The 26817-nt window shown below is 37.6% G+C and overlaps 1 protein-coding gene across 1 annotated transcript; it reads left to right on the forward strand.

Moving 5' to 3' along the window:
- The first annotated feature begins 1200 nt into the window (after positions 1–1200).
- Positions 1201–24664, forward strand: IL31RA (interleukin 31 receptor A). The gene is made up of 16 exons (XM_010005400.1): positions 1201–1252; positions 3036–3332; positions 4775–4895; positions 8024–8050; positions 8377–8516; positions 9294–9445; positions 11802–11967; positions 12548–12630; positions 13179–13395; positions 14854–15045; positions 17106–17207; positions 18518–18664; positions 20612–20752; positions 22083–22176; positions 23156–23234; positions 24035–24664. Exons 1-16 carry the CDS (start codon positions 1201–1203, stop codon positions 24662–24664), a joined length of 2640 nt encoding a protein of 879 aa, XP_010003702.1.
- Positions 24665–26817: the final 2153 nt, after the last annotated feature.

Below are 26817 nucleotides of genomic sequence, written 5' to 3' on the forward strand. Positions count from 1 at the left end.
GTCCAATGAATGGCTGCAATGATGAGTAAGGGACTGGAGCATCTGAGAAAGAGCTGGGACTGCTCAACCTGGAAAAGGCTCAGGGGGATCTCATCAATATCTAAAGGGAGTGTGCAAAGAGGACAGAGCCAGTCTCTTTTCAGTGGTGCCCAGTGACAGAACAAGAGCCAGTGGGCACAAACTGAAACACAGGAGGATCCCTCAGAATGTCAGGAATCACTTTTTCACTGTGAGGGTGACTAAACACTGAAGCAGGCTGACCAGAGAGGTTGTGGGCTTTTTGTGCTTTGAGATCTTAAAAAGCTGTTAGGATATGCACCAGGCAGCTGGCTCTGGGTGGCTGTACTTAGACAGAGTGGTTGGACCAGATGACCTCTAGAGGTCCCTTCCATTCTTATCCTCTCTCTGATTCTGTAAGCCATGACAGCAGTGCTTGGGGCAAGGAGGCTGTTTGATTTCTGTAATTTTTCATCTGGAACCCTAGATTCAGCTGTACCTGTAGAAGAAATAATTCTCCTTTGCTTTCCTCCTTCTTACCCCAGAGTTTTGGGGTTTTTTGACTTCATAGCATTTCAGCTTCAAAGAGCAAGCCAAGGAGAGGTGGCATGCCTTGCATCTGTAGAGTGTCCTCAAGTCTGGTACCTGGCACATTTACCTGGGATAAAACCAATGTGAATTCACCCTGTCTTGGGTGGATGATGATGTGGAACTGTTGTCCACTGGCTAAACAGTTGTTTTATGAGGTGGGGATCCACAAGAGACGTGGATCATTCCTTCTCCTGCAACAGCCTTCCTTTCCAAACTAATTCTCTGCTAAGTTAATCTACTCAGAATGTGTCAGGGCAGGCTGGATTTCGAGAGGATGCAGATGTATTTTTTTACCAGTGCTTTACACAGTCCTTGGAAGGCAAGTTCCTTAGGTGGCTTGGCTCAGAAGGGTTTCAGGTGCACTTACCTCCCTCTTCTTTCTAGAAAATGTATACACTTTCCTTAAGAAAACTGCATCTCTCATCATGCAGGAAAAAAAAAGGAATGCAACACTTAGACAAAGCAATACTTGAACCCAAGTGAGAAATGCTGAATAGCGTTAACTGTTATACAGATGCTTACAAAGTATTACAGGAGTGTCTTTACTTGAAATATATTTTTTTCATTTTTATTTTGTGACAGCATTTCCTGTCCATAGTAACCGAAAAGGAAATGTTCAACTGTTTGATTTGGATGTTTGTCCTACTCTGCAGTTCTATAGCAGGTATGTTTCTTGATTACTAGCATCTGTCTTGCCTCAAGACACTTTTCCAAATGGTGACCTTCTCCAAATGAAATTTTGAAGAGTTCTGAAAATGAAAAAAATTGAAAATACAGGTTAGGAGGTAATTGACTAAGTATGTATAGTACAGAAAGATAAATTAATTTGTAGCACTCTTGATGTTTTCTTGTGGAATGTTTGTTGTGATCATGATAGCCTGGATATGTTTTCTTTTGTATTTAAAATATGAACAAACAAATAAATATATTTTAAAACTGCTTTGTTAACTGTTTCCCTGTTGCACAGGATGTAGAAGGGGAATCTGTACCTGGAAGTCATATGATGGTACAATTCTTGTTGGGTTGTAAAGGCTGGTAACCTTGAAGATCTTCTGTTGAAACAAGTTAATGTACATGTCACACATGAACACTTAAAATGCAGTTAATGTCTGCTGGGTTTGGATTCTTGAGTCTGATATTACATGTTCACAGTTTCACACAGTGACTACTAATGTTCTCATTCCTTATTTTAAAAGTCCCCTAAGAATGAATGAATGAATGAATGAAGTTCCATAGTTTAGGTCAGCACAAGTAACTGCTGAAATGAGCAGGTACTTCCTCACTCCCTCTGCTTTTCCTCTCCCTCTCCTGCTGGAATGCATCTCTGTGCCTGGTCATGCAGTGATGAGGAATCTGATCTGGATGGAAACCTATGGGGTTTTTTTTCCAAGCTTTTATTTTTCATCTGTGTGGGATTCCCTTTGGCTCACTGCAGAGGTGCTGCTTCTGGCATGCAAAGGGAGTAACAGCAGTGAATGAATGGTTGGGGATTAAAAAATGCTTCTTGTGACAATAGTGCCACTTTAAATCCATTAAGTTGAATATTATAGGTCAGAATAAGAAATCACAAGGACAGATTGAAATAATTACTTTGGGACAGCAATTGAAAGTTCATGTGCAATGTATTGCATGCAACTTAATGCACAACAGAAATTAATTATGTAATGGTATTTGTGTTTTACACTGGGGATTACATGGAAGACAAGTGCATGTATTTGTAGAAGCCTGAACAATGTATCCAACAGTCCAGGTAATCGCATGCAACTGATACAATTTGCAGTATTTATTACGTTTGCCTTCAGGAAATAAGTAACAGCCAAAAAATAAACAGCTTTCTGCCTTCAGGACTCTTAACGGGTGCCTCTTGCAGTGTTGGGTAACGTTTGTTGCTGAGTTCTCTCATTCACACTGCTTCTGTGCTTGCCTTTAACCTGTGCTTTGTATACAATTCCTGCCTTGTATGTGGGAATACAAATACTGTGAGTGGAAAACGTACTAATGAGATACTGAAATATATTGCAGCTTAGCTGTAAACGTTAAACTTGCGGGTGTGATGTATTTTCTGATAAAGCAGTTGGTAATGGTAACACCTACATGGCGTGTGTGCCTTACGCATGCAGGAATGTTATTTAAAAACAGATTTAAAAGACAAGAGTCTCTCTTCTTCATTTTCAGGTATTAAAAAATAATTTAAGTAATTGAAATTTCTCTGTTATTTATGGGAAGGTATAGAAACATCATTCTTACATGATACCTATGGTAATATAGTAATTAATGTGACTGAGTTTCCAAACAGCAATATCTGAATAGAATTACTAACTGAGCATTTAATTTGAACTCCATATGAAAAAAATCTAATTAAATTATCTTTAGGTATCAAAAGACTAATTTCCAATGGTATTTTAAAAGCAATTAGGTCATATGATACCTTATTATTTTGCTTTTAGAAGAAAACTCCATCAGAGATGCTAAGATTTTCCCATCATCTCCTGAAATTAAAAGAGGATCCACTCTGAAACTATTTTGTGTTCTTGGGACACGCTACACTCCTCACAGAAACGCAAGCCACATCATCTGGAAGTTGAATCATGATTTGATTGCTCAGGAAAACTATGGCACTGTGAATGAGACTGTCTCGAGTATAACCATCCATAACTTCACTTACAGCAAAGCTCATGTGAAGTGTTTCATCAAGTACTTGGACAAGGAACAACTTTTGGTTCACACTGAAGTTAAATCTGGATGTAAGTAGAAATGTGAAAAAATGAATGTTAACATTTTTAATAGCAAACTATAAGAAGTATTTTTAAAAGTACTTTTAAAACTTTTTTTTTTTTTTTTTTTTTTTTTTTTTTTTTTTTGTGGCTTTTAAAAACCCCTTTTTTAAATTTTTTTTTTTTTTTTTTTTTTTTTTTTTTAGCTTGTGGCATTGTAAGACACCTGTTTTCAAGTATACCTTTTTTGTTTTTCTGACATAAAGCATGAAATTGTGGGCATTCTGTAACAACACTGGTCCGTAACCTGTCTGACCCTGACTTTTAGCCAGCTCAAGTGAGTGGAGGTTTTCTGTTCAGTTCACTAGTCTGTCCCTTTAATTATGTCTTTTGTTTAGCCTAGCCAACTTTAGCTTTCTCCAAGATGGATTTCCTCCAGTCCTCAGCTTCAAAGACATTATAATTACAGTATTTTATAAAGAACGTTGCAGGATAAATATTAATCTGATTCAATATATTAGAAAATTTGTGTAAGTCCAGATGATTCTGAGATGTGCCTGGGGGTCCCATTCTACTAAAGAAGCCATAAATGCAGAAAAAATACATTTGTGGAATGAAAAAAAAAACCCAGAAGGTATTGCCTGTCTGCACAGTTTATTGTGCTGTAAGGTTGTCAATAAAATAAAGACCTTTTGAGGTACTGTTTTGAAGAGAGAGCTTTTTTAACCAGTTTATTTCACTGGGCACAGTTCTTTGAACTCCTGTTTATTTTGTGGAGTGAAGAAATCTGGCTTTAACAAAGAAGGCTTTGAGAGTGTTAAGTTTTTATGGATTACTTGAGACCATGGAGATTGCAGAGCATTGTTTCCTTTGCACTATCTTGCTTATGAGACAAAGAGAGTCCAGAATTAGTGATCTCTTCAAGGTTGCATAGATATGTTTTCTAGGATGTTGCATACTGCACTCTGAAGTCGTGCAGGCTCCTTGGGTTAAGGGTTTTCAGAGGTTGTGTGGTTACATATTCTGGGAAGGAACCAAGAAGAGTTTTATCTTTCAGATAATGCCTTTTGCTGAACTTCTGTGCCATTTCCTTGTTTTTCTCTTACTTTCTGGACTTGCTGTGAGCTGCGGATATGTTGCAGGGGCTTTACTTAGAGGTTCAGGACAATATATGTAGAGGTCTGATACAAGATAGTTAATGATTTATGTCTTCAGGCCCACTTAGTCAAGTATTTCTGAGAAGTAGTTAGAGAAAATTCCCTTTCTTCCCAAGGGGGAAGGAGTGGTTTTGATTTTGGCTTTGTGAGAAGTTTTGAGGGTAATAAGAAAAATAAAGTACTATGAAAGACACTTAGTGAAGTTTGCTATAATCTGCTTTTTAACTAATAAAATCAGTTATACATTGAAGTTACTTATTTTTACTGTTGTTTTTTTGTTTGTTTGTTGTTTTTTTTTAACCTTTGTCATTATAGTTCCACCAGACATACCAAGAAATATTTCCTGCATTTATCGTGTCGATGTTGAACTTACTTGCACCTGGACTTCTGGAAGAGAAACAAATCTTTTTACAAACTATACTCTTTACCGAAAAACGTAAGTATACCATGTATTTGGAACTGGATTGGTAGGGTTAGACCACCAGCTCCCTTTCTCTCATCTCCTGTCTTCTGTTTAAAGAAAACTTAGAAACGGCATGGAGTTCAGAGTCGTGATATTTACTTAGTAAATTCAGTTAATTTGGAGTTGGTGGTGGTTGAAAAAGGTTACAATTTTGTGTCTTTTTTAGTGTTCTCTATAAAAGAAATACGCATTCTCAACCTAGTATTTAGCAGACAAATGTTTACATGGGAATTAATACTTGCTTCCTTGAAGTAATGTCACCGATTAGATAAAAAGTTGAGTAAGCCTGAGTACGAATGGAGCATGGAGGCACTTTGTGGGAGTGTTACCCAGAAGCTTTCTGTGATGCTAACTGTGGTCATTTTGGATGAGTAGAAAAGATAACTCCCTACTCTACTTTAAACAATTCCAGTTAAAGCTATGAAAGCCCCTGTTACTCTCCTTGACACCAGTAGGTTTTAACCTCGGGGCCTTTGGAGTCATACAGTTTCAGCAGAAGAAGCCAAAGGTAGCTGTTCTTTTTGGATTGTTCACATCTGGGGATTTGTATTTGCAAATATGAAGTATGTAGTTTCATGCTTTTCAGTGGTTTTTTTTTTTGACCCTGTTATAGAAGCATAAATACTTGATCCTGTCAATTTCAATTACATTTAAATATTGTTTAGGAGCTTTTTTGTAAGTTAACTGTGAAAATGGTGAAATTGGTGTTGAAACAATTTTGAAGGTGTTAGCAGAGACTCCAAAGGAGACATTACCTTGTAGTAGGTTAAGCTAGCATATGGCATCTTTTTTATTTAAATGGTAGCACAATAAAACATCTTCAATTTTACCTCAGTTTTAGGCTTGCTATTTTAGGCTTCCACCTTCATTAAGGAGAACTTTATTATTCTTTTGGCATTTTTACATTTTGTAACTAAGACGAGTTTGTGGAACTAAAACAGCCATTGAAAGTAAGTTTCAGTATTGTTCCTTCCTGTACCAGCCCAAATTCTTTAAGCACTGGGTGGAAATAGAGAGCTGTGCATGTTAGGGGAGATAGGACTGTGTCCTTTTGCAGCAGTGCAGGCTTAAACTAGCTTGAAAATGTTCATGAAATACCAGCCTCAGACTGTTTTTTGAATTACATGAATGATCTGCTCATCTAGTTCATAATATGAAGTACTGAATGCAGGCCCCATATATGAGTTTTTATTTGTTGAAGGGTTTCTCTGTGGGTTGATAAAATGAAACAAATTTTGTTAGTTTTGCATCCCACGCTATTTATTATGGAAATACATGCTATAAAAACAGCATATTATTTGTGTGTTCTTTCAGGAAAATCTGTTATATTACCCTGTAATAGCTTGGCCGTAGTACAATTTGACTTATCTTTTTTCAGTATTTAAATGCTGAAAGATGAGCAAAAACTTGCTATCATGTAGTTCCATGTGGAATGTATTGCCAGCTTTATCTATCAACGTATTTTTGACAGAGGTTTTGTGTGGAGTTACATTATCTCCCTTCTTTTGGAAATTTTAATCTAAACTAATAATAGCATGTGGATCTCTCATTAAGGCACTTTTACTCTTCATAAGTGCTTCTGGAAAGTTGACTTAATAATTGCAATTAAAGGGTATTTTATATGCGTTTACAGGAGAAGTGCGATAAGGAAAGAATATTTGTTTTCACAAACATCATCTGAACAGAGAGATTTGGTTGGAACTCAGGAAAAATGAGAATTTATGGCCTTTGGAAGAATGGACAGGCAGCTCAGAGAGACTACTAAGATGTCATGTAGACAGGGAGAAAATTAGAAGGATCAAAGTCCAGCTTGAACTTAATTTTTCTCCTGCTGTAAAAGACAATTAAAAAGGGATCTATAAACACAGTAGCAACAAAAGGAGGATAAGTTTAATCTTTGTCTTCTAGTGGATGCAGGCAGGTCCTGCTTGACCAACCTGTCCTTCTGTGACAAAGTTACCTGCTTAGTGGATGAGGGAAAGGCTGTGGATGTTGTCTACCTAGACTTTAGTGAAGCCTTTGGCACTGTTTCCCACAGCATTCTCCTGGAGCAACTGGCTGCTCATGTTTTGAATGGGTATATGCTTCTCTGCTTAAAAAGTTGCTGGATGACTGGGCCTGAGGAGTCATGCTGAATGGAGTTGAATCCAGTTGGTGACTGGTCACAAGTGGTGTTTCCCAGCGCTCAGCGTTGGAGTCAGTTCTCCTTAGTATGTTTATCAGTGACCTGGCTGAGGAGACCAAGTGCACCCTCATTAAGTTTGCAGATCACACTAAGTTGGGAGGGAGTGTTGATCTGCCCAAGGGTAGGAAGACATCTGGACATGCTGGATCAACTGTCTGAGGCCAATTGATGGCATTCAGCAAGGCCATGCGCTGGGTCTTGCACTTGCGTCTTGACAACCCCACGCAACAGTGTAGGCATGGGCAAGACTAGTTGGAAAGCAGCCTGGTGGGAAAGGACCCATGGGTGCTGGTTGGCAGCTGGGTGACCATGAGCCAGCAGTGCACCCAGGTGGCCAAGAAGGCCAACAGCATCCTGGCTGGTATCAGGAATAGTGTGGCCAGCAGGACTAGGGAAGTGATTGTCAGCTTGTACTAAGCACTGGTTCACCTCAAGCACTGTGTTCAGTTTTGGCCCTGTCATTACAAGAAGGACATTAAGGTTCTGGAGTGTGTCCAGAGAAGGGCAACGAAGCTGGTGAAGGGTCTAGAGAACAAGTTTTGTGAGGAGCATCTGCAGGAACTGGGGCTGTTCAGCCTGGAGAAAAGAGGCTGAGGGGAGACCTTATCACTCTCTCTAACAAACTGAAAGGAGGTTGTAGTGAGGTGGGTGTTGATCTCTTCTCCCAGGTAAATGTGATAGGATGAGAGGAAGTGGTCTTCAGTTGTGCCAGGGGAGGTTTAGAGTGGGTATTACAGAATCACAGAATGTTAGGGGTCGGAAGGGACCTCTGAAGATCATTGAGTCCAGCTGCCCTGCCAAAGCAGGACCAAAAACTAGGGCAGATCACTCAGAAAGGCATCTGAACGGGTCTTGAAAGTCTCCAGAGACTCCAGGAAAAATTTATTCACTGAAGGGCTTGTCAGATTTGGATTAGGCTGCATAGTGAAGTGAGCAAGTCATCATCCCTGGAGGTATTTAAAAGACTTGTAGTGTGATGTTTAGGGAGCATGGTTTAGTGCTGTATATAGCAGTGCTAGGTTAACAGTTAGACTTTATGATCTTAATGGTCTTTTCCAACCTTAATGATTCAATGATTCTATGATCAAAGGAGATACTAATTGATAAAAATGCCCAGCCATCGCAAAAGCCTATAAATGCCAATTTAAATAGTTTGTAAATCAGTTTGAATTATTCTAAGAAAATAATATTATTTCTAATTCTCTTTATTTTTCTCTTGTTTTTTAGGATGACAGAAGGAATGGTGACTCTTCCAAATACAGCAGGCACCTGCGAAAGCAAAACAGAGTCATGTTCATTTCATTTTCCAGATACTCCATATAGTAGTAGTTCTTGTTTCCAGGTGAAAGCTGAAAATGTTGTGGGTGAAGCCTCATCAGATTGTGTTCCTATACCTCTGGAGAAAATAGGTAATTAAGATAAAGCAATATATGTTGAGCTGACTGCACCCTCCTCAATTTTTTCCTCCTGATAGCATATATGTTAGAGAATTCTGGAACAAACTATAAACCAAGTTGGTTGACATAGAATAAAATAACGAGAAAAAAACATCTGTTCTGTAATTCCCAGGAGCAGTAACAATATTTTGTTTACCTCCTCTCCCTCTTTACTGCATTTTCCTCCGTTCATTCTGGTGTATTTAGTCAACAGCCCTTTTTAATGGAGTATTTCTGCTGCAGCACTGTCAGCTCTCCAGCCACACATTCCTTTGCTCCTTGTGTTCAGACCTGCTGTGGCAGCTTGTAATTTTCCACTTTCCTCTGTACCAGCCATCTCTTTTCATTGCTAATCCATTATTTTCCCATTTGCTGCTTCCCACTTCTCCTCCAGTCCTTTTCAAATGAATTCTTCCCTCATCTGCAGTTTGAGCTTGACTTTGGCATCCCAGCTGCAATTCATTTTGTTTCCCAGCTGTTGTCTCTGAGTGGTATTCTTCAGTGCTGATATGGATGCAGGTTATCTGCACATCTGTGAGTAGGTTTGTCAGCATCAAATCAGTTGTGTGTGCAATCTTTCTGAAAGATAACTTCCCATATAAAGAATAAAAAAACCATCATGTGAATACTCTGATAGGATGTGCGTTATTGGGATAATAATTGAAATTCCTGGAACACACATAGATGGAGCAATTCTAAATTTTTGTAGAAGCACTTTCCCCCATTAATGTTTTTATTTTTCCATTCTAGAGAAATTTGATCCTCCTGAAGTACTTTCAGTTGAAAAAGTCTTTGGTGTGAAGCAGTTGCTTACAGTAACCTGGAAAATGCCTGAGAAGATTATCCCTTCACAAGATTTTATTTGCCAGGTTCAATACAGAAACTTGTACTCAAACTCATCGGTAAGCTACACAAATGTTCTTCTGAGTGTTAGCTTCTTTGTGACTAATTTCTTAATGTTATGAAAGGCTAAATAGAAAAAAAAAACAAGAAAGAGGTAGAAATAATGATTAAAGCCTTGTTATTTTAGGGGTACGTAATTAGGTATGTGTTATCTTAAGGTGATTGCTTTGTTTTCTAGGATGAATTGTACTTTTCCTTGTGGTCAGTGTTGGTTTTGTACATACTGTACTTCTGAATGTATTTCTATGAGAGGCGAAGGGATGACTTTAGCTTGAGGGATTACATGGACAGGCAGTCAAAATATTTTACTTTCCTGTTGTAGTTTAGTGGAGAGAATCGCATTTACTCCCAGCCACAACAGTCAAATCAAATTAATATGGGACTAATGATACATTAATTTCAAGTGAACGGAAGTGTAAATTTTCCAAGGTGAAAAATAAGTTGGGGGTTTTTTTGGGTTTATCTTCCAGACACTTCAATGGAACTGCTGTAGAAAAAACAGTATTTAGTAGTTTTCTTCTTTCAGATGGCCTATTCCAGTGCTCCTCAGTATGGAAGTGATTCTGTTTGCAGTCTTACTGTTTCCTCGTCCAAAGTTAAGAAGGGACCAGGTTGCTTGGCTTTTTTAAAAATTAAATTAATTACACAGAGATTTATGCCATGACCCTACTACTTTATACATTAAATGTGTAATTCTGGGAGAGAAAAAAATACCAGGATAATTAGTAGTAGTCCTCAGAGCTTTCAAAAACGTTCCTGGTATGGAAGGTGATTCTAATTAGCATCCTCCTCACCTTCTCATGGCATGAGCCTTTACTATGGATTTGACGTGTAATTGTTTGATTCAGTATATAGTATTTGGGATTATCTGATAGGCAAGCTGGCTTACGTCCACCTAGGATATTAGAAACTGAACTCATGTTTATTTAAAAGACCTGTTAAAGGTGTTTTTCCCTTTTGAGTCAAGACACTGATTTTCTTGTGATGCTTGTGTGCATGTGAGATCCATCCCAAATGTTGAAAATATTCACATTTTGGTGAAGTTACAGCATTATTGTATGTATTTGTCAGCACTGGTGTAATAAATCACGTGTCTACCTTTTCACTATCAAATACAATCTATATCAATTTTCTTCCTCAAAACTTACCTGCATTTTTCCACAGACTCTCTAGAAAAAAACCCCAAACAACAATTTAGGTTTCACAATTGTCACTGTTTGATTCAGGTTCAACAACAAAAACAAATAATGTGTTTTTCTACTTGCTTATATTATTCGGTGTTGTTGTAGTTTGATTCACCTTTCATTGGAAAGTAAATCTCTATGACAATACTACTTCAGTTTTGCTCCCAAGAGGGAATCTTTCTTGTTCTAAAACTTACCTTTCTGACCTTTTTAGAATTTAGCTAACTTGAACATTTATTTTAGCAACTTTCAGTCATCGGAAATTTGAGAGTTGTTAATTAGTAATTTTTTTTTTCAATTTGGAAGAGAAAACACTAATGTTGGTGTGATTATAACAATTTTCTGTATGCAAATACTTAAATCTTTCTGTAATCCTGTTGTTTTCTTCTGCTTCCCTTTGTCCATCCAGTTGAGTTGATGCATCAACTCCAGTTCCTGGTTTTCAGTTCTTCTTTCACCTTTTGGTTTGGAACAAGAATCTAGCTTCTGGCTTCCATTAGTGAAGCTCCTTTAAGGTGAAGAAATTTCTCACCTTGTAGTCTCTTTTCAATTATTTCTTACACTCTTGTCTTCCTTCACCACTTAAAAGCTCCATTTTATTGTTTTCTCTTGGAATCAGAATTTTCTTGTTTTCACTGGTCTTTTCATTTTAATCATCTGCTGAAAGTCTTTGGGATGTCCTACCACCACACTGTTACACAGCTAAGAGCTAGAAGACCCTGTAGCTCAGAAGAGAAACAAGGAAATAGGTGCTCAGCTGACTTGCAAGCTGCAGGTGATTGCTGCTTCCCCAGGGATGCTGCTGCTGTGAGGTGGAGCTGTATCCAGGACATTATGGTGATGCTGGCTTTAGCAATACCCAGTTGCCTCCCAGCAGTGAAAACTTCAGTCATCCAGCACTTCTGGACCAGCACAGGCAGCTGTGGAGTTTCGTGTGGGCTGCACACAGTTCAGGCCACAGGTCGGTCAGTACAGACATAGTTCAGGCTCAAGCTTTTTAAACCCTGGAAGAATGAAGATGCTACGTAGGAAAATGGAATTTGAAACAATGTTGAGGAGTGAGCTGGGGAAGATGAAAACTGCATCCTTTGTGGTTTTTTTTTTAAAGCTAAATCATGTATCTGCAGGCAATTTTAGGGCAAAAAATTTTTGTTCGTGTATCTACTTTCAGGAACGTGTCCAGGTTCCACTGAATTCTGCAGAGAAGACAGGAACATGTAATCTCACAGGTCTGTGGGACTCCACAGAATATTCAGTTGCCGTTCGGTGTCGCAGTGTCGTGTCAATGTTCTGGAGTGACTGGAGCAGGGAGAAAACTGCAAGCACGGAGGAGAGAGGTAAGCTGTTCTGTAAGATTTTCCCTAGGCCATTAGAGTGCAATATAGAAAACTGTATTTGCAGCATATAATGAGTCTGTTGAATTTAAAATTCTGTTGTTTTAATAGAACACGTGTATTTTGTTTGAATATAGAAGAGAGAAAACTGAAAAAGAAGAGCAAGGGAGAAAGGAAATTGGAAAGGTGATACAAACAACGTAGGGGTAAGGAAGACAATGGGTGAATAGACAGAGAAGAAAATTAGGAGTGTAGATGGAAACTGAACACTGCGAAGTAGGATAGTGGCAGAAGTGGAGTGTAGGAAGTATGTCCAATAAAATTACTTAGTAGAGAAATTATCTTACCATTCATAAAACAAGACTAGAAAATCTCCTTTAGGACTTAACAAATAAAAGAAAACAGAAGGAGGCTTAAAGAAGCTGTACCAATTAGGGAAAAAGGCACGACATTACACAAGGGAAAACTTCTTAATAAATTGTTCTAAGACTTTATTTTTGAAACCGTGTGATTGTTTTTAGCATGTTACGCTCTCTTTTTAATATTACAGCAAATTTAAATGTATTTTTATGTCTTCAAATAGCTCCTTCAGAAAAAGTGGATTTGTGGAGGGTAATTGAGCCTTCACACTCAGCTGGAGGTAGATGTGTACATCTTATGTGGAAGGTATATACTCTTTTTGTAAATCAATAATCACATTGGTATCCTGCAGGTGGTGTTGCACTGAAGTATTTTGGTGTTGTAGGACATAAAACTGCAAGGGGTTTTTGCTGTCATCAGAAAAAACCCCACTGAATAAAGCAGAATTGAATGGAAAAGGCTTTTGGGTCTATCTATTGATGAACAGAGCTGTGTAATCTGTGTGGAAAGGAAGAGCTTAATTGTGTTCAGGTGACTGGAAAGTCTGACTGAAAGTCCTTACAACTGCTTTTAAATAAATTGGCTTACCAAAGTTGTGTCTAAATTCACTTTAATCTTCTAATAGAGTGACCAGTGGCTCCTTGCATTTCAAATCTCAGTATTTGACTTTTGACCCTTTCCTTCAGTGAAATTGTTGCAGCAGACTGTCATGATGGTGAGACTGAAGAAAGTACCTTGGTTTTCTAAATATAGTATAAAGATTTTGTAATTTGATCTGGACTCTTTAATACAGTCCATACTTTCGATTATACAAATAACACTTTGAAAAACTACTGCATACGTTTTTTTAATAGCCATTAAACAGCTTTCCACCTTCTGGGAGGATTCTAGGCTACGAAATAGACTACTATCCAGAAAGCAATCGTGCACTTAAAATAGCAAACATCTCTACCACTGAGAAGATGATCTTACATTTAAATGAAGAGGCATATATAATATCTGTTACTGCCTATAACTCTGCTGGAAATTCTCCTAAAGCTATTTTGAAGATTCCATCCACCAGTGAAAAAAGTAAGATTTAATAATATCGTGATGTATTTTTTTCATTAACAAAAAAAATTATCTTCCTGACATCTGTTCAAGTTCTGTCACAGTGAAGGCATGACGAAAGTCCTTAGCACAGTTTTCCATTTATATACAGAATTGTATTATGTACAAAGCTGTCTAGTCCATTACTTCTTACTAGAAAAAAAATCAACTGCTTGTTGTATCTTGCTATCACTTACCATGTTTTTGTTACAGACTACTGTTGTTGTTTTTTGTTTTGAGATGTAGGTGTTAAAATATCAGCACTTTCTGAAGTCTTGTTAGTATTTCTATTTTACTACTTCCTGGGAGTTTTCAGTTTTGTTTTTCTAAGCTTGGACCTCCCAAATGAATTTTTAGAGTGCCACCCAATTCTGTTTCATCCCTTTACCAGGTTATAAAATTGGTAACCACAGGGCATTATTGCAGTGCATTTAACAACATTATTCAAATATGTGTTGAATGGAATTATGTGAGATGCATCAGTGGAGCCAGAGAGGGAAACATTGTGTTTATTTGCCTTTCATATGCATTCCTAAAGCCCCCTGTCCCACACATTGCTGGTGTCTAAGGGCTGGTCTGCTCTGTTACAGTATTTGTGCCCTTTGGCTCTTAGGTTTAAATCTGATAGCTTTGTGAGCCATGTGTTGCAACATCCTGCTGCCTACACATTGTCTGGGAGAGGGATTGCATTTGACACACTTGAATCACTTGTCCTGTGTCAGTTGTTCATTAAATGAGTGCTAGAGCTCCCCTGGAAATGCTCAGTCAAATTCCAGTTTAGTGATGAAACTGGATATGTAGACATGATGTCATCTTGTCTCGGAGGTTGCTGAGTGCCTCTCTTATCTGCTTCTGTATCACACAAGAAGTGTTCTTCTGATTCTTCCGTGGTATGGCTTTATTTCCCTTACACACAGCATTTTTACCTCTGCTTCCCCAGCCCTTTTTCCTTCTACTTTGCCAGGCTTGATTTTCACTCAGCCTTTCATTACCTGTGATCTGCAAGTTATTGGTTCACCTTTGCTTCACTGCCATTCATGACCTTGCTAACTTGATTTACTGTTTTCCTATTGCCTTTGTCATTGCCATCAAAACTGGTAGTAAATTGGTTTACAAAATTTTACAAACTAAAATTAAAATCCTAAAGGAGAGACTGGTCTTGGCTTCTGTATGTATAAATCTCCTGAGTATCATTTCTTCATCCCTCCTCACCCCTTTTCATTTTAACAATTCTTACTTACTTAATTTTTAAAGTATTTTGGGTACATGCATGTGAACATGGGTATAATGTCACTTTTCAGTTCGGGGTGTTTTTGTTTTAACCTTGACTAAGTCCCGTGCTCTTCTAAAGAAGCAATCTCAACTTGCTATAATTTAATTATTTTCTTGGTGTTGTTTTTGTGACAATTGGATTGCTGATTTGTTCTGTTACACTTTTAGCTTCTCAGATTATTGAAACAGTGAAGACCTTTACGACAACTGAAGAAGTGGTTGTGGAATGGATAGCCTCCAAAGCCTCCAAACCAGAAGTAACCGAATACGTAGTTGAGTGGTATGAGGAATTTGAGACTGATCCTTTTGGTAGATCATGGCATTACGTATCAAACTCTACACACTGGAAAGCTAACAAAAGTACGTTCATTTATCAGTCACAACTGTAACAATGTACATATCTATGTGTATTTGTTTGTATTTATTTATAGCAAAGGAGAATGAACAAACAAGTATCAACTCCTCCAGCTTTCCTCAGGCCATTAAAAAAAATAACAGGATTGTTACATGCTTTGTTGAAATCTTAGTATATAATTTAATAGCAATTTTAACTCTCATATTTTCACACAACATGCAGGATAGCGTTTGTTCCCATATAAGACTGGGCTACAGATTTCATGTTTAAGCACTTCTCTGTCTTGATTATTTGGGTCTCTGCTCACATTTTTGTTTTAGAGGCTGACTTTTTTAACAGATGATCTCTCTAAGACATAATGTTTTGGCTTTGTGTATGTAGTTTAATTGAAAAAACAAACAATATGCAGAGTTGAACAGATACATGCAAAAGCAAAACTGTAAATGTTGATGTGCATATCCTATGCACATTACTTTTAGTTAATGAAATGCATCTGTTTTTATTTATAAATTTGGAATTTTTTCCCCAGAAAAACAGGAATAATGGTGAAAATGTTTAATATAAAATATGTAATATGTGCGATGAGTGAATTTTGGATTATTAGTTCTTTGGTTTTCCATTAGTGAAGTGAAATTTATCAAAATTGGAAGCAGTTATTATTCTTGCAAGCGGTTCTTGTTCATGTAAGGATTTTTCTGAAGCCAACATCGAGGAAAAAGGTTTTTCCGTGTTTTCAGAAAACAAGTACCCTCCATTTCCTAAAGTGAAAAGGATGCTTAGTTCATTAATGATGAATATAGCTAAGTTTGCCTGTGAAATCTCTCTTACTAGCTCAAAAAATAGTGATTTAAATACTGATTCTGTGCTACAGTAAAACAAATAAAACAAAAATCTACTTGAAGTAAAATTCAAGAGCAGTTTCTTACACATTGAGCTGAGTGAGTCTTCAGTCTTATGCTGAAAATTGCACTATTTCAGCAATTTACTGTGAAGAAGAAATGCTATTTATAGCTGTTCCCAAATATATATATAAAAACAACTTTCCTCCTCAGCATTAGTAGATCTTTTTTTGCCCTAAGTACAAATGACATTAGGAATGTCAAGGCAGATTCAGGCTTCCTGCTATTCTGGCCTGATTCTGGCATTTGTCTGTGGAATTATTTTAGGGACAAAACGGATGCCATCATGACTTTTCCTGGGTTGTAATAGGTGAAAGGGGCTGAAAAAGCAGGCAAGAGCTGGTAGGATGCAGGGATCTGTTGATGGCCATTATTCTTCCTGAACAAGCTGCAGAGCTGGAGGAGGAAACCTTTTTCACTTGTTTCATTTTGTGGGTTGTAACATCACAGATGTGTCATTTCAGCATTGATGAGAGATGCTTGTAAGTAGGGGGTGCACCCTGTTCATTACTTGGCTACTGGATTTTTCAGTGTTCAAAATGTCATTTCCAGAGGCTTGAACTATGTCTTGAAACATACAAAATTCTACTGCAGAGATTTCACTTGTGCAATTGTACTTTCCAGCCAAGCTGTTTAGAAGCAGATCTGCAGTTGGCATAACTGAAACATCAACATGGTTAAGAGCTGGGGCTCAGCTGGGCCTTTTAAGCTGTTTAATGCAGGAGACAAAACTCTCTTCTGCAGAGCAGGAAACCCAAAGATACGTGAAATAAAATGTATTTCTGGAAGTATCATTTTATACTGGTTATTTGAAAATAAAAACTTCTTCCAAAACCTTAAGCTGTTAGTTTAAGTGACAGATGAGGAGAAGAGAAGCTGCAGAGAAGCTTTATAAGGCTGAAGTATATTTACCCAATCCAAGTACTTCTAGTGCAAATGGGAGTCAGAAACCAATAGCTTTTATGAATACTACAGAATCAAATGCATTGCAATAATGAGCCTTCAAGGCAGTAAATATATGCTGTACAAATATATGTTGCTAAAAAGTTGAAGAAAACAGAGGTCTGTAACAGCATGTTTAGAACTGCACTGTAGTTTATTCTACTTCTATTGTATTAATCTTGCATAGAGAATTGTGTGTAAATATTCCTTTTTTCCCTGTACAGAAAAATTTAAACCATTTATATGCTATAACATCTCGGTGTATCCTCTCTGTGGGAATAAAGCAGCAGCTCCATATTCCATACAAACTTACGTTCAAGAAAAAAGTACGTATTTTAAACTAATGATGTTGTGAAAGGTGTGTTGTAATCTGTCTGTCAGGGTGTATTATCTTCGAGCAAGGTTGTGTTTGCATTCCTGAAGGAGAGATGTAGATGTTGAAAAAGAACAGGATTTGGGCTTCCTGATTTCGGTTCATAGATGAGCTACTGAATTGTTCAGCAAGGAGAGGTATATTGATGCTTGAATACACTAATTTTTTAAAAGTTCACATACTGTGTACAAAGTACTTGGAAAGAGTATGGCTACAGACGTGGAATTGACTTGATTTTAATGTGTGACTGCATTTATCAGGCCTAATATATGAGGATATTCTACCCACAGAAAAAAATTGATTATTTGAAAAGCTGTTTTTTCATTATTTTTTATAATGTAACAAAATATTTGCAGTCCTCCACGTAGAAAATGGTAATAAGCCATGACGTCTGCGATAGGATAGAAACTGCATGCGGTAGTGTTTTGGGGAGGGAGGAAGGTTTCTTTGTTGGTAGAAAGTTCGGAGTGAATTCACTGAATTATACAGCTAGCTGTAGGAATGTATTTTACTGGTAGTTTTAAGATTTCAGGTGAAAGTGTCCACTTGTGTGTGTGTGTATGTACAGGTGTATATAAGTGTGCGCACAAAAACGTACAACGGTCACTGCTAAACTGCTTTAATTGCTAGGAGGAAGTAATGGAGCATTTTATGTTTGAGAAATCCTACCACAGTTCGAACTTTTGTTTTGAGTGCTTTCCTGTTTGTAGGGAGCTGTGGCAGTGCTAAAGGTTGTTAGATGATGGGAAGAGAATTGCTTTAAAACTGAAGCACAGAGAGCTATTAATTCAAAGTTACAAGCAATGCGTGGAAGGTTGTGTTGTGTAAGTAGAAAGGCTTGGTCTAAGATAATGGGCAAAGACTGGGGGTGCTGAAGACCACAGCTGAATCTCTGCTCAGCCAGAGATGTTCTGCAGCCACTGTAACTTTGCACCCAAGTGAATCTGTGGGCACATAAGGATGTTTTACCTCTTTTTCTCTCTCTGATCTGAGCCTTTTAATGATCCTGAGGTATTTGGATGCAGTAACACTGGGTACTGTGCAAACATCAGAAGAGAGAAGAGGAAGTATTATCAGAAGAAATCACCATTTAAAAAGGTTGAGAAGAGTTAAGGGCATTATCAGAGCATGAAGATGATAGATTTTATTGTGTGTTTATTGGCCTAATGTTGCTCGTATGTGTGAAGTGGCACAGATGGATAACATTACAGTACATTACAGACTATTTTACTACTTTTTCTGATTTATAATGCTTCTATGTAGAGCCATCAGAAGGACCTGTGGTTGACACAGGTGTTCCAGGGAAAAATGAAGTTACAATAAAATGGAAGGAGATTTCAAAGGACAAAAGAAATGGATTTATCAGTAACTACACAATATTTTATAAACCTGAAGGTGGAAAAGAATTGAGTAAGTACACCTTAAAAATCAACACTTTCTACAGGGTTATGACAATCTGCTGTCTGAAGATAGTTATTTTATAGTTATTATCTCATTTTGTTATCGTATGTTATAAATATGGCTGAAAATACTGGTACTAAAATATGGCTCATGTAAAGATTAAAAAAATATCTAGGATATGTAGGATAAAAGAATGGATAATGAGATGCATTAAGAACTGGGTACACAATAGAGCCCAAAGAGTGGTGGTCAATGGTGCAGAGTCCAGCTGGAGACCTGTAACTAGTGGAGTCCCTCAGGGATCAGTGCTGGGTCCAGTCCTGTTCAACATCTTTATCAGTGACCTTGATGATGGGACAGAGCATCTTCTCAGCATGTTTGCTGATGACAGAAAGCTGGGAGGATTGGCTGATGCACCTGAAGGCTGGGCAGACATTCAGCAAGATCTGGACAGGCTGCAGAACTAGGCAAAGAGGAACCTAATGAGGTTCAACAACAGCAAATGCAGAGTCCTGCACCTGGGAAGGAACAACAAAATGCACCAGTACAGGCTAGGAGGTGATCTGCTAGAGAGCAGCTCTGTGGTGAAGGACCTTGGAGTCCTGGTAGACAACAAGAGATCCATGGGACAAAAATGTGCCCTTGTGGCCAAGAAAGCCAATGGTTTCTTGGGGTGCATTAAGAGGAGTGTGTGCAGCAGATCGAGGGAGGTTCTCCTCTGTTCAAGAGGGACAGGGATCTACTTGAGAGAGTCCAACGGAGGGCTACGAGGATGACTAAGGGGCTGGAACACCTGCCTTATGAGGAAAGGCTGAGAGACCTGCGGCTTGTCAGTCCTAAAGAGGAGAAGACTAAGGGGGGATCTAACTAATGTCTATAAATACATGAGGGCTGGGCATCAAGAAGGCAGGAACCAGCTCTTTTCACTTGTGCCCTGTGATAGGACAAGGGGCAATGGATTCAAACTTGAGCAGAGGAAGTTCCACCTCAACGTGAGGAAGAACTTCTGTAACCTTGTGAGGGTTACAGAGCACTGGAACAGGCTCCCCAGAGATGTTGTGGAATCTCCTTCTCTGGAGATTTCAAGACCTGTTTGGATGCCTTTCTGAGTGGTCTACCCTAGTTTTTGGTCCTACTCTGTTATGGAGTTGGACTCAATTGTGTGGTTCTATGAGTATTTCTGAACTGAACTGAATGATGACATGAAGGTGGCTTTGACTTTATGCAAAAGAAAATGTTAGTGACTTTAGTTTCATAATTTGTACATGCTTTTAATGCTGTTTGTAGATGTAGAATGTTATGATAAATGCCCTTGTTGGAAAAAAATTTAAAGTGAAGCACATCATACTAATTTCATTTATGGAGAAGGTATTTGAAAAGTTGAGTGACATTCAGAAAAACATTTTGAAACAGAAAAAAAATCCTATTGATTTTGGCTTTCATCTGACTTTGATTTGGTGGTATGCCAGTTCTGGTAGATCACATACTTTTGGATGATCAGTGTCTTAAAAGGCAAATTTCACAAGCAGCAGAAACTATTTTAAGTTCTTAATTCCTCACCCAGGTATTTTATGTTCTTAATATCTTAGCCTAGGTTCCAGAAATAAAGTTCTCAAAGTACTGTTTTCAATGATAAAATAAATGACAGGAGATAATAAATGGCCTGCATTTAGTATTAGAAAAAAAAAAAAAAAAAAAAAAAAAAAAAAAAAAAAAAAGTAAAAAGTATTTCTTTTGAAAGTAAATACATAATGGTGTACTTTTTTCCCCTGAACTTTTAAGGAGCATTTATAAACTTTGTTTGGAAATTTAATTTTTCTCTCTCAAAGAGCTAATAGAGTTGCTTCATATTTCAGTTTATCTTAAAATTGAGTAATCATTGTAAAAGATGCTAAACAAACATACAGTTCCCTGACAAATTTTTATGTTTATTAACATAAATCTTCTCCTAAAAAGATGAAACAGTGAACTCTGATGTTCTGCAATACCGACTGAAGTCCTTGCAGGCTAATACACAATATACTGTCTATATCATGGCAAGCAATGAAGCTGGTGGAACCAGTGGAGAGCCAAAAACCTTTAAGACTTTGAAATTCAGTAAGTAATCTGCCAGGTTTGTTATTAATATTTTAGAAACTGGTTTGGGGGTAAGAAACCATTTTTAGGGTTTTGTTTGTTTGTTTGTTTTGTTTTGTTTTGTTTAAATTAGTGTTAAACAGAACCATGAAGACTATCTGAATTTAACTCAGTTTCACTGATCATCTTGCAAACTGAAACTGTAAGCTTAGAAGTCAATCCCCATAATCTTTATTTTGCTTTCAAATATGCTGTGGAATACTGTGTATGTTTGTGGGAGCAATTGTTATTTGATGGGGTCCCTAACAGTTTATTAAAAAGTAGATGTTTCCATCTGAGATACCGGATTCAGAGTACCTTTGTGTTGAGTTGCATCTTTTTGGCTATATAAGCTTAACTAATGAGTGCAGAGGTTTTGGCCAGTTTGTGTGTGCAAATATCTTTTCCTACTTACAATTTGCTCTAGCCAGATTTCACCAGGGGCTTTGGTAGGATGGCTGCAGGTCAGAAGCTCAGACACTTCCTCATTTCTGCTTCTGGAAGAAGGTTTTCAATACATATATAAATTGTCATAGTGGTGGCCAAACTGAAATAGAAAAAAAGCACATGAGCTGTCCTCAGGTTTGTCATGGGACTTAAAGCTAATTAATTCTTAGCTGTAAAGTAATCTGCTAGTTTGCTACTCAAATGCAAGGTAAGTTAGCCTGTGCTGAGGTCTAGTCTCTGTTGCTGTCAGTACCTACCTTTGGTAGATACTCAAGAAGATAGCTCAGAAATCTGTGCACTGTTTCTGTCAGAGTGACTGTAATTTTGTATGTTTAAAATCTCCTGCATTTAATTTACTCTTTATTTTGTGGTAACAGCTACAAGTGGCACTACATGGCAGTTTTTGGTGACAGTTGAACAACAGGTGCCCAGAGAGGTGGTAGACTCTTCATCCTAGGTGACTTTCAAAGGTTGGCTTGGTATCACCTTAAGCAACCTGGTTCTAATGTGAACGTTGAAAAAAATAACCTACAGATGTCCCCTCCAATCTAAATTACTGCATGATCCTATTAAATAAAGGAATTTAAAACATTTTATACATCTATTCCTGAGATACCCTGAGAAGTCTTAATAATGAGCTGCTTTTCTGGCTCAGTAACTGTGACTTGTTGGGTTCAGGGTACTCATCTTTTGACACATTGTACAATGAGCACCATACACTATTGAGAGTAAATTTCCCTGGTTTTGACAGAGCTCTTTAGAATTGTGTTTATTAGGTGACTTAGATGTTGAAAATTAGCTGTCTTGAGGGAGTGCATGAAGAAATTGGAAAAACTTGTGGGTTTTGTTTTGTTTTCCCCTTTAGATCAAGAAGATGTTATTTTCATTGCTCTACCTCTTGGATTAGGCATGTTGTTTCTGCTAAGCCTTTGGATAATATGCATTTTGAAAAAAAACATGTGAGTACATTTTCTACCTTCTAAAACTGAATTCAGTCAGTTAATTTTAACTGGTGAAAGGCAATTTTTAAATATATCTTTCGTTGGGTTTCAAAACAATGTAAAATAAAGAAAATAAGCTAGTTGAGTTAGAAGTAAGTATGCATACAGGTTATTTTGTAACAAGTTAATATGCTGTAGCACAAAAATAAATTTTAAAACATGCTCTAAATCAGAACAAGAGAAATAGGAGAAAGAGTTTTGCATATCACCATCTCAGTTTATGGAAAACACTAAATGCCAGTTGCAGTTCTGTGGTTGGTCAAGTCAGGTGAGCATACTGTAAGTCAGTTCCTGAAAAGTTAATAATACCAAAAATAAAGTTTCCCTTAGTATGTTAGTACAACACTAGGACAGATTTCAGATAATACATGTTACTTACCTTAGCTGTATTAATACTGCTATTGTGATTTGTGACACTTCCCTTGAGCCGTAAGGAAGTCATGAAGAAACTAGTGTTTACATAATGTGAAAGCATTTCACATGATGCTGGAACAAGTCCAGAGGAGGGCCATGAAGATGATCAGAGGGCTGGAGCACTTCTCCTGTGGAGACTGGCTGAGGGAGTTGGGCTTGTTCAGCCTGGAGAAGGCTCTGGGGAGACCTTATAGATCCTTCCAGTACCTGAAGGGGCTGGAGGAAAGTTGGGGAGGGGCTTTTTACAAGGGTGTGTAGCTAGAGGACAAGGGGTAATGGTTTTAAACTGGAAGAAGGAAGATTTGGGTTAGATACCAGGAAGAAATTCTTTCATATGAGGGTATTGAGACACTGGAACAATTTGTCCAGAGAAGCTGTGGATGTCCCCTCCCTGGAAATTGTCAAGGAGAAATTGGATTGGATTTTGAGCAAAGTTGTCTTGGGCTTTCTTGAGATTTGTTAATTTTATTTTTAGTAATGTAATTCTTTCACAACTTGACTACAATTCCTTTCTCAATTCTAGGTTTAAAAAAGCTTGCTGGCCTGATATACCCAATCCCGCAGAGAGTGTTGCTGTGGAATGGCCTTTTGATGCACCTAAGGTAAAAGCTGAAGTTTTATGTATTAAGGAAAAGTTCAAATGGAGACAAGTCTGTCTCTGACAGTCATTTCATGACTAAATTAAAAAAAAATGTAGAGTTTTATTCTTCTGCTTAAGTGTTAGGAAATGCACTTCAGTTTATTTCAAACAAATGGAAAAGATGCATTTTAATAAAGTATAATAATTAAATTCTTATGCAATAATTACTGATAGTTACATGTTGATTGGTGGATGTGGTTTATTAAATGAGGTCAATGAAATTTGCTCAGGTTATCAAGTCTACTGTGTTAGATTCCTACATCTGGATGCCTGCCCCCTTCTCCACAAAACACGTAGTGCAGTGTATAATATGATTTGGTAAATGAGTATGTGAACAATTCTGTCTTTTTTATTGTTGACTAATTATTCCATATTAAAGTTTTGATGTGTATCTGAATGAAATGGAGATGATCAGGTTTACACAGAAAGTGGAGAATAGGATTTAAACTTTTGTCTGAAAAATGGCTGGCCAGAGTGGAAAAGATGGAAACAGCCCAAGCCGGATTCCAAGCCTTCAATTTTTTAAGCACAGAAAACCTAATATAAAAGTATTTAACAAATGGAAACAATAGCATTGTCATTTTTAGTACTCATTCTCATACAAATACATCCCAGCCAAAGTGCACAAGAACTGTTTATTAATGCAGTTATAAAATTGAGCCAGAGTCCGAATGACAATATTTTGTACGATAAAAATCCCCACAAAATGAATACATTATGTATCCATGTTTAACTTTCCAATTTATCTTTTTGTATTGACAGGATAATTCATTTTCGAAGAGACTGCCATCTGAGGCTAAAATCACAGATTTTGAAGACATAAGTGTCTTGGAACATTGTTCACCTGAGGAAAGTCAGGAAGAGTCCCTGCTAATGAATTGTGAAAACTATGTTTCTGAATGTAGTGGTATTAATACAAAAGGCATGACTAATGGAGATATAAAGATAGCATTTAGCGGAAAACAAGAAGTTGATAAATGTTTTTCACCATCCATGACTTATGTAATTACTGACCAAGATATCAGAAGTGACAAGCATTTGGCTTTGATACCAGTGAAGAAATTTCAACCCATAGGAATGTTGGAAGGTGATTTATGTGAATCTCAACAGACTTCAAATAAAACTGAAGACAATAATGAAGTTTTAAAGCTGGAAGATGTCGATGAAAAAGCATGGTTCAATCCATACCTAAAACATTCTGTTAAAACAAGGGAGTTTCTTTTTTCTGACAACTTGCCAGAACACAGAAAGAATGAACCCAAAAGCCAGTCAGCTGTCTTACCTTCCTTTCAACAAAATGTTGCAGGACAATCCTACATAACACTGGACATGTTTGGGCTGGCCACAGCTCATGAGTGTGAGAAACCTTTCCTTTGTCAAGTCCCCTTGTGAGATACATGGCCCTGCTGCTCATATGTATTTGTATGTTCTACTCTGGCTGATCTCAGTTAATTTGGATGAGAACGGCCCGTTTCTTTGAACAGCTGTGAAGTTGTTTTTTTTCACTGTGTTTGTACCCATCAGGGTTCATTTTCACTGTGGAGTGGGATGGGTTTGGTTTTTTAGCAGATAGATGTAGCAGCCGTGAGTCAAAGGAAGTAGTTTTTCTTAGTTCTTCTTAGTTCTCGCGTACCAATCTGCTAAAACAGGCTGATCTTCGCCAAGGGAACAGCCAGCTGTGCAAGCAGCTCACTGATTTCCGACCAGGCAATCAGTTTCCCTGGCTGAACTCTGCTGGGGATATATGGACCAACTTGTAGCAGAACTAGGATCTGCCGAATCCCTCCTTGAGCTACACGCAGTAGAATACTTTCCTGTTCTTACTTCCCTCAATTGTTTTATATCTAGTTTTATGTACAGTGTTCCTCCGGTTTTGCAAGTGCTTTGTAGATTTCGGTAATTGTCTTTTTGCACCCTGACTCCTGAGTCAGTGGCTTGGCTCACAGTTTCTTTGTCTTTAATGAGATGATATTTGTTATGTGTGTGCTGTTGACTTATCTGCATTTTGGAAAATACGGAGTTGCTTTGTTGCTTCCTTCCTTTTCTCTTGTGCTTTTAATAATTGTCTGCATTTTGTGCCACTTTTGTCTCCTGTTTGTTTGCTGCTTTTTAAAACTGTTTACAGCAAGGTATCTTCTTATTTTCTTCTTTCTTTGCCTCTAATTTCTCCCAATTTAAAACTCTGTTTCCCAGAATTCTAATTTTTTAAAATTTCGAACTGAAAAATTCAACTAAGTAGAGAATCTTGTTTTAGAATAAGCACAGTTTTTATTTAGGAAAAAAAAATAATTCTGGAAGGTATTGAAAAAGCACTAAATCTACAAAATATCCCAGAGATTCTCTAGTAACTGATTTAGGATTAGAGATTTCTGCATGAAGGCTGTAACTTCTGTCATTTGTTTTATGACTTTGATGTCATAAAAGTACTTGTAGTTTCCATTTTATACAGCAACAACTAAGCATTAAACTCTCCATCACTATTTATTTTTTTAACAGAGGCAATTACTGTAAATTTCTTATCAGAATATTTACTTTGGTAAGTTAAGAAAAAGAGAGGGAGAGACAACTCTTAAGTAAAATGTGTTAAAAGGGCATGCTCAGTATTAAATGTGGCATATAGTAATTGTAAGACTTTAAACTATTTTCCCAGTATGTAAAGGCTTGATATCATTAGTCTTGTTTGCACATAACTACAAACTTACTTAGGGGTGAAAAAGATACAGGAGTCGTGGGGATAGAAAAAGGAGAGACAAATGTGAATAGGAACAGAAAGCCTTTCTTTTCAGCACAGGAAGAGGCGTGGGAGAATGGAGAATATATTGTCCAGCATAATGAGGGGACTGAGCCGTACCCTGGGTGTGTTGGCTATTACTTGCGCTGTGTTGGTGAAGACAGTGCAAGTGAATAGGCTTTTCATCTATAGTTTGGAAGCTGCTTTTCCTTCTGGCAATGTTTGCTCCTTTTCCAGGAAAGGATGAGGTATCAATTCCTGCAAATAGTCCTTGTACAGGAGCACTGATTTCCACACACCACTCCTTTCCTCCCCAACTTTGTTGCATCACTTTCCCAACCAGTGCTGTAAGCCAAAACACATTTGTTCTTAGAAGCTCTTGCTTTCTTAGATAAGTCATACTCTGAAATGAGCATGGGGAGCAGCTTTATTTGGATCAATTCTGCTGTGGTCACTTCTGGGCTTCTGACTCACAGCTACATTGCTGTTTCCTAGGATTCAGAAGTCCCCGCCTCAGCCACTGCCGGCTTTTTCTCCCTAAATCTAAGTATTTCTTTTAATATCAGAAGATGAAAAACAAATAGATATGGATATATTTTGGGACCCACCTAGAAATTGTTTAGCAGCCATACAGAAGCTGCATACTCTGAGTTGCATGATTGAATCAGGTAAAAAATTAAAAGAACGCAATCTTTAAGGGGTCATTAGAAAGGGGCTGGTTTTGGTGGTTTGGATAGGGTCTCCCTCCAACATTCCTTGGCTTCTGGAGGGTAACTAATAACCTGCTTTTCCATCTCATTTTAGTTCTTTCCCT

Source organism: Chaetura pelagica, unplaced genomic scaffold, assembly GCF_000747805.2.
Source record: "Chaetura pelagica isolate M959 unplaced genomic scaffold, ChaPel_1.0 scaffold37, whole genome shotgun sequence".
NCBI classification, from domain to species: Eukaryota; Metazoa; Chordata; class Aves; order Apodiformes; family Apodidae; genus Chaetura; species Chaetura pelagica.

Excerpts from the sequence above, each read along its gene's own strand:
- IL31RA (XM_010005400.1), top strand. The coding sequence starts at position 1,201 with ATGTTCAACTGTTTGATTTGGATGTTTGTCCTACTCTGCAGTTCTATA. Across the intron at positions 18,665-20,611 it reads TGAAGGTGGAAAAGAATTGA|ATGAAACAGTGAACTCTGAT; the intron begins GTAAGTACACCT and ends TCTCCTAAAAAG. Across the intron at positions 20,753-22,082 it reads CTTTAAGACTTTGAAATTCA|ATCAAGAAGATGTTATTTTC; the intron begins GTAAGTAATCTG and ends TTTCCCCTTTAG.